The 8,159-nt window shown below is 36.2% G+C and overlaps 1 protein-coding gene across 1 annotated transcript; it reads left to right on the top strand.

Moving 5' to 3' along the window:
• Positions 1-1,939: 1,939 nt before the first annotated feature.
• Positions 1,940-2,311, top strand: LOC132516107 (elongin-B-like). Its single transcript, XM_060142516.1, has one exon. The coding sequence runs from the start codon at positions 1,955-1,957 to the stop codon at positions 2,309-2,311; it is 357 nt and encodes a 118-aa protein (XP_059998499.1). The 5' UTR covers positions 1,940-1,954.
• The last annotated feature ends 5,848 nt before the right edge of the window (positions 2,312-8,159 follow it).

The raw sequence follows: 8,159 nt of genomic DNA, 5'->3' as shown, positions 1-8,159 counted from the left end.
GAGTTTATTTTTGTGTATGGTGTTAAGGAGTGTTCTAATTTCATTCTTTTACATGTAGCTTCCCAGTTTTCCCAGCACCACTTATTGAAGAGACTGTCTTTTCTCCATTGTATATCCTTGCCTCCTTTTTTGTAGATTAGTTGACCATAGGTGTTTGGGTTTATCTCTGGGCTTTCTATCCTGTTCCATTGATCTATATTTCTGTTTTTGTGCCAGTGCCATATTGTCTTGATTACTGTAGCTTTGTAGTATAGTCTGAAGTCAGGGAGTCTGATGCCTCCAGCTCTGTTTTTTTTCCCTGAAGACTGCTTTGGCTATTCAGGGTCTTTTGTGTCTCCATACAAATTTTGAGATTTTTTGTTCTAGTTCTGTAAAAAATGCCATTGGTAATTTGATAGGGATTGCATCGAATCTGTAGATTGGTTTGGGTAGTATAGTCATTTTCACAATACTGGTTCTTCCAATTCAAGAACATGGTATATCTCTCCATCTGTTGGTATCATCTTTAATTTCTTTCATCAGTGTCTTAAAGTTTTCTGCATACAGTTCTTTAGTCTCCTTAGGTCAGTTTATTCTTAGGTGTTTTAGTCTTTTTTGTGCAGTGGTAAATGGGAGTGCTTCCTTAACTTCCCTTTCAGATTTTTCATCATTAGTGTATAAGAATGCAAGAGATTTCTGTGCCTTAATTTTGTATCCTGTAACTTTACCAAATTCATTGATTAGCTCTAGTAGTTTTCTGGTGGCATTTTTAGGAGTCTCTATGTATAGTATCATGTCATCTGCAAACAGTGACAATTTTACTTCTTCTTTTCAGATTTATATTCCTTTTATTTCGTTTTCTTCCCTGATTGCCATGGTTAGGACTTCCAAAACTATGTTGAATAATAGTGGCGAGAGTGGACATCCTTGTCTTGTTGCTGATCTTAGAGGAAATGCTTTCAGTTTTTCACCATTGAGAATGATGTTTGCTGTGGGTTTGTCATATATGGCCTTTATTATGTTGAGGCAGAACCTATTTATCTTATAACTGAAAGTTTGTACCCTTTGACCAACATCTCTCCATTTCTCTCACCTCCCAGGCCCTGGCAACCATTGTTCAACTCTTTCTTTCTATAAATTTTTGATGTTATTATAAATGTGATTGTTTTCTTAATTTTTTTTGGAGAGTTTATTGTTAGTGTATCAAAATGCAGTTGATTTTTGTATATTGATTTTGTATTCTGCAACATTACTGAACTCATTATTTCTAACAAATTTTATTTTTTGGTGGAGTCTTTAGGATTTTCTCTATATAAAATCATGTGATTTGAAAACAGAGGCAATTTAAGTTATTCCTTTCCAATTTGGATAAATCTATGTAATTGTGAAGAACCATCCACATACTATTCCAAATACATATTTTATAATCTATATATTTTAGACAATAAACAAATAAAATAGTAAATAATATTTCAAATAAAAATGAGGAAAGTGCCTGTTATGTGGTGAATTGTGTCCCCTCAAAATTTATATTTTGAAATCCTGAATCCCAATATGTCCAAATGTGATCTTATTTGGAGAAAGAGTCTTTAAAGAGGCAATCAAATTAAGATGAGGTCCATTAAGGCAAGTTCTTATCAAAGATAAAGGGAAATTTGGAGATAGACATATACACAGGGAAAACATCATGTGGACGCAAGATGGTGATCTACACGGTAAGGCAAGAGACCTGGAGCAGAGCCTTCCCTTACAGACCTCGGAAGGAACCAACTCCACCAACACATTGATTTTGAACGTCTAGTCACCAGAACTGTTGGTCAGTAAATTTCAGTTTGCAGTACTTTGTTAGGGCAGCCCTAACAAATTTGTATTATATCTGTAATAGCAGCAACTTAAAGTCTTTAACTACTAACTGTTATTTGTGTTTCTTTTTCTGGTTAAATCTGCCGGACTTGGGGGAGAGGCAGCCTCCGTGATGTATGTGTTCCTCATGATCCGACGCCACAAGACCACCATCTTCACAGACGCCAAGGACTCAGACACCTTGTTCGAGCTGAAGCGCATCATTGAGGGTATGCTCAAGTGGCCACCAGACAAACAGCAGCTGTACAAGGACGACCAGCTTCAGGACCACGGAAAGACATTGGGAGAGTGTGGCTTCACCAGCCAGAGAGCACGACCTCAGGCCCCAGCCACTGTGGGGCTAGCCTTCAGGGAAGATGAAGCCTTTGAAGTCCTTAGCATCGAGCCCTTCTCCAGCCCACCCGAGCTGCCAGATGTGATGAAGCCGCAGGACTTAGGAAACAGTGCTAATGAACAAGCTCTGCAGTGAGAGCCCCCCACCACCTGCCCCCCTCCAATAAAAGAGATTTGGGTGTCCAAAAAAAAAAGAATAATAAAATAACCAGATTTAACAACATATACTAGTTCCTACTGAGTACAGTATAGAATAGCTCTGCAGTTTACAAAAATATACAAATTGTATTTTAAATGATATTTTAAAGTTGGAAAAGTGTTGGAAAGCAGGAGTAGCAATCAGCATTTCAGCCAAGGCCTGTTTCTGACCCTTTATTATTGTTAGAAATATAAAAAAGCAGAATGAATACTATTTTATATTGAAAAGCCCGTTCTTTCCCTGTGTGGCTGTTCAGAGTAAATATTATTGGCAAGGTCACTGGAGGATTAGTTTGAGATGGTGCAAATGTTATATGAATTCTCAGCATTTTGCTTTTTCTCAAACATGTTTTTTTTTCCCATTTAGCTATGAATACACTCACTTCATTTTCTTTAGAAAAAAATTTTCTTCATTATGACTGAGTCATCATTTTTAAATGTATTTAAACATTTAATGGTTGAAATGACATAAAGAACGATTTTAATTTATTTCTTCATTTTGGGGGAATTGGAGGATATAAAATTTAAATAATAATACACAAGGGTTTAAGGGTTATCTTGAATTTAATGCTGTTAAATTAACACCATGCAGATCAAATCTGTATTTGTCCTCAATGTTTTATCTTAATCAGAAGGTTCAATACTTCAAAGAATTTTTCAGATTTTATATGCTAATTTTTAAAATCACTGTTAATGCAGATGCTACAAAAAGGCAGATCCAAAGTTATATTTCTTCAGTGTTTGAAAAATTACATATTGTTCTCTTTTCATTATTTATAAATTGCCTAGAATAACAGTATATATAATGGAAATTGCCAACAAAATTGAAGATGCAACTCTTCTTTCAATAGACAATAAAGGTTTTACAGAATAAGTTGAATCTGAGTTCAAGTAAAAAAGACTCTGTGTGGGTGCACATATGTATGTGTGTATAAGTGTGTGCATACACTAAAAGAATAGCATGAGCCAAACACAAGGCCATGGTGAGTACATTTTTGAAGATAAGTATATTTGTCTGATTAGAACATAGATTTGATGTTGATGAGACCTGAGTTTCATTAGAATATACATGTGAGGAGAGATTACTGCAGGGCTCAAATACCAATAATGAAGTTGTACCTGAGGCTAACAATAGTAGGGGACTTATTACAGGGAATCTAGAGTCTGACAACCTACCTTTCTATGCTGGCTTCATGATTTCCTACCAATTGCATTGCATGCACTTGCCCTGATTTATTTTTATAGCATGTATCACTCTACCAAATATTGTTATAAGATCCTTTTTTAAATTGTTTTATTAAAATGTTTAAATTTTTAATAGTTTATTTCCCCAAGAAAAATGCCCTGCTTCTAGGACAGAACTTTATTTTGTCCACTGTTACTTCCTAGGTGTTAAGAACCATGCCTGGGACATTATAAAAACTCAATAAAAATGTATTGCTTGGATGGATGAATCAGTGACCTTGAGCAATTGTTTAAAGTATCTCTCAGTTTATACGGATATGGTGGTTATGATTATTATATTAATAATAATAATAATAATAGTACACACCTAGTGGTATTATGAGTATTACACATAAATACACCAAGCATATAATATATGCTAGTGTTTTGCATATAATATATGCTAGTGTTTTGCATATAATATATGCTCAATAAATTTAGACATTATTTTACTTATTGCAGATTTTTGCATTGAAACCAACATTACAACAACATTCTAACAGGAGTCTTGTATATTTATTTTAGGATGTTGATCATTTGTAATTTGTTCATTAAAAAGTGAAAAACTCAGGAGTATACTAGGTACATAGTCCTGATCCTCAAGAAACAAAAATGTTACTTGAAATTACACTTAAATGTAAAAGTAATGAAGATAATACAAGAATTGTGAGATCCAGAATATACCAAAGCATTTGAGCAAAGAAAAATACCAGTGAGAGCAAGGGCAAGATGCAAGAAAGTCTCCAGGAAAGACTTCGTGGGAGAAGAGAGGGTTTGCATTTGTAATTGAATAGGCTTGATCTGAATCCATGAAGAAGATCTTTCAATGGGAGAGGAGGAGCAAAGAAGAACAGAGTTCAGCTAGAATGACTATGGGATAAAGGTGAGGGTGGTGTTGATGGAAAAAAAAAAAAGTTGGGCATTTGGAAAAGGACTATACTTGCATATGCAGGATAATATGTCCTTGAGGAAACATGAAGTATACTGTTTTAGCCCATTTAGGCTGCTGCAACAATATCACAGATGGGGTGCCTTATAAACAGAAATTTATTTTCCCACAATTCTGGAGTCTGGAAGTCCAAGGTGAAGGTGCCAGCAGATTCAGTATCTGGTGAGGACTCTTTCTGGCTCAAAGATGGCCATCTTCTTGCTGTGTCCTCAAATGGTAGGAGAGGTGAGGGAGCTCTCTGGGTCTCTTTTATAAGGACACTAATCCCATTCATGAGGGCTCCACCCTCATGACCTAATCACCTCCCAAAGACCCCACCTCCAAATATCATCACCTTGGGGATTCGGTTTCAACATATGAATTTTGGGGGGCACAAACATTCAGTCTATAGCAGACATTGAAAGTCAGGCAAAAGAGCTTAATTTTGATGTCATAAGAAACAAGTAGTTACTGCTAAATTTTGTGTGTGTGTGTGTGTGTGTGTGTGTGTGTAGTAAAATGTCATAACGTCACCCAGGAGGACTGGAATTAAGTAAAGAGCTCAGAATAAGGAAAGCTTTGGTGGGAGACAATATTCATGTCCTTCATCCCATCCTCTATTTTCCAACCTCTTTCTTACCAGCATGACCATTCTTGGATATAGACCTAATTATGCACTTGGCTGCTCAAATTCTGATCATCTATCCCACCTTCAGGGTCAAGTCCAAACTCCTTATCAAGTCATTCAAGATCCATAGTAAACCAGGCTCAATATCTTTCCAGTCTCATCTCCTAACAACCCTTCCAAACCCAAACAATTTACATAAACCCTGCCCCCCACCCCACAGGCACACCAAAGTTCTTGCCACTTCTTTAAATAAGTTATGAATATTTATTGCCTGGAATAATATTTCTCTTTCTATTATGCCTCATATGACCTTCAACTTATCTTTCAAGACCCATCTCAAATGTTGCCTCTCCTTTTAAGCCTTTTCTAATATTGTCCCATGCTTCTCTGGACTCCTTTTCTCCTTCCATAACAACTTAAACATCTTGAACTTGTAGTATACAACTTATTTAAATTTTATGTTTAACTCATGTTAAATCATGAGTTTCTTGAAGTTCAAGCAACATTGCATCTATAGTGCCTGCCAGGGTAGTGACATATTCTAAGAAATTAATAAGTGGTTGATGCTTAATATGTAAAATGTCATGACAAGTGGAAAGCAAATGCATACAAAGCACTAGAAACACTTATATTTTAAACATGAAAAAAATAATGTTGCTACATAGAGCAATAGGGTCATTAGTAAGTAGAGACTAGGTGTGGATTCTAAAGGAATGAACATGAAGGAAAATACATATCTGATTAGAACTTGGGATTTGTGACATGAGAGGAGCAGTGAAATCACTGGATCAGGAAACAGTGATCAAGAGAGTAATCTGAGAGGTGGGAGGAGAATAAGAATGATGTGGCACAGAGGACCTGGAGCAGAATGCATTCAAGAAGATAATGAATAACACTATCAAATGCCTCTGAGACACTGAGGGAGTTGAGTCTGAGAAATAATCAGAAGGGAGTAATTGCTAATTTTAGAGTGAGAGATTTAAGCAGTGTGATTGGAATAGAGGATGTGGAATTCAGATAACAAAGAAAGTTTTTGAGCAGGAATTACAGTTTTCATAAGTGGGTTTCAGTCATGTCCACAGCTTCAAAAATGGGAAATAGAATGTTGTTAAGTGTGAGCATACTATCTGCAAGGTTTTTTTTTTTTTTTTTTTTTTTTTTGATGCTACTGCATTCTAAAGGCTGAGTTTGTAACTTCAGGTTCAGTTATGGGCAAAATAGAGCATATTTGGAGTTGGGAACTCCCCAAATGAGATTTTCATTCTCTCATCTGTCACTTGTGAATATTTCAGAGTTAAGAATTCCCTTTGTAAACTTTGCTTTTCTTGTAGGTAATTCTACCCTTGGACACATTTTCCTGTGCATAATCTCTAAAAGAGTTAGACTTTGTAGGTGAGTTCTGCAGAAGTACTGAGAGCAGCATTTCCCAAAATATGCAACACTAGTGCCATAGGCTGTTAACAGGTATTAAAGGAAACAAAGTTATCCTAGTCAAATGTATTTTTGAAATGTGAGTTGAAACAAACTCAGACAGCTTTTTTATACTGCAGCACTCCTCAGAACCTCTACTATATCCACTGTGACTATTAAAGAAATATATATCATTGCAGTTGTTTCTCAAACATTTTTGACCAAGAAATCATTTTGTCAGACACTCACTTTGGGGCGTACTGGCCTAGACATATTTTATCTAATATTTTCCATTTCCTTTTTCCTCAGACTAAATGTTGCATCATATTCATATGTTGTACAATGTACTATAAAAATAACTCGGTAATAATAATATTTATACATAAATCCATTGCCTTTCTTCCTTCCTTTTCCCTCCCTTCCCCTTCCTTCCCTGATATGTTCCCTATAAAAAGGAGATTGTTTGAATGGACTTTCTAGCTTTTATTTAAATTAATGAATTTTTGCCAGTGAATTAGATTTCATTTAATAACTATATATGGAAAAAAATATAAACAATCACTCCTGGGAAACGCCATTCACAAAATCTGTGGGACTGAGATATCTAAATTCCCTCATTTCCAGTTTGTAAGTTCTAGAATTGTAGGGTTCTAAATTTCTTTGAAAACATCTGAGGGTTTGAGGTGCTGGCATGCATCAAATTCTTCAGTAAAACAAGGATATTGAATATGCTTTCAACTTTAACACTTAGCATTGCTATGATTGTCTCGCAGCTCTTTAATCATATCTTGACTGCAGTAGATCTCATCATGTGGATTCATGAGGAGGGCATATGTCCTTAGCAAAGACATGTAGGATGACTCTGCATTACATCACCACCACCCACCTTCATTTATGTTCTGGAAAAAGACGACCTCTACCAAATGTTTCCAATTTTTATTCTGCTTCAGTCTCATACAGATACTTCTCAGGAATGTTCTTATCTCATCCACCATGACTTTTTTGTTTCTCTACTTTGTTCGTCTGCCCTTCACTGAAGTTGTACAATCAACCCCTCTTACTCCAAGTCAGCTCTGGATATATGATCCCCTCAGTTATACCCCTCATCCCTTCTCCTGCTTTTGTGGCAGTTTCCTTGGTACCCAGAGGCTGTCACCTGGTTTCATACTGAACTCACTTATGTTTCCCCTGTTTTTGATTTACAGCTTTTCCCTACCTCTCTATGTTTTTTCTGGGCTATGTTTGACCTCCTTACATTTTTTAAGCCACTACAAAGGAACATTGACATTGTCTATTTAAATTATTCAGATTGTTCTTTATAAAGACATTCTTTTGTGAAACTTACCTTTCCAAATTCCAAGGTAAATTGACCACTTAGAATTCTGCATTCCTGTGGTCTGAAATTCTTATGCTAGCTCAGCAGAAGAATATTGGAATGCTGCCGCAGAAACTGTGATAGTCTCTGTGTTGTGATAAAACTTTAATCACTCCTCTTGGGACACCTTTTCCCAGAAGCCCTTCCCCTAAAAAAGCCCTGTGCCCCACCTCTGCTCCTATTGTCTCCCCCAAAATGAAAAGAAAGGCCACCCCTTCCAT

The sequence above is a fragment of the Lagenorhynchus albirostris genome, chromosome 2, assembly GCF_949774975.1.
Source record: "Lagenorhynchus albirostris chromosome 2, mLagAlb1.1, whole genome shotgun sequence".
NCBI classification, from domain to species: domain Eukaryota; kingdom Metazoa; phylum Chordata; class Mammalia; order Artiodactyla; family Delphinidae; genus Lagenorhynchus; species Lagenorhynchus albirostris.
Note: the sequence above shows the minus strand (reverse complement) of the source record. Positions and strands in the feature narration are given on the sequence as shown.

Bases quoted from the DNA above. Each gene is read 5' to 3' on its own strand.
- LOC132516107 (XM_060142516.1), top strand. From the start codon at position 1,955: ATGTATGTGTTCCTCATGATCCGACGCCACAAGACCACCATCTTCACA.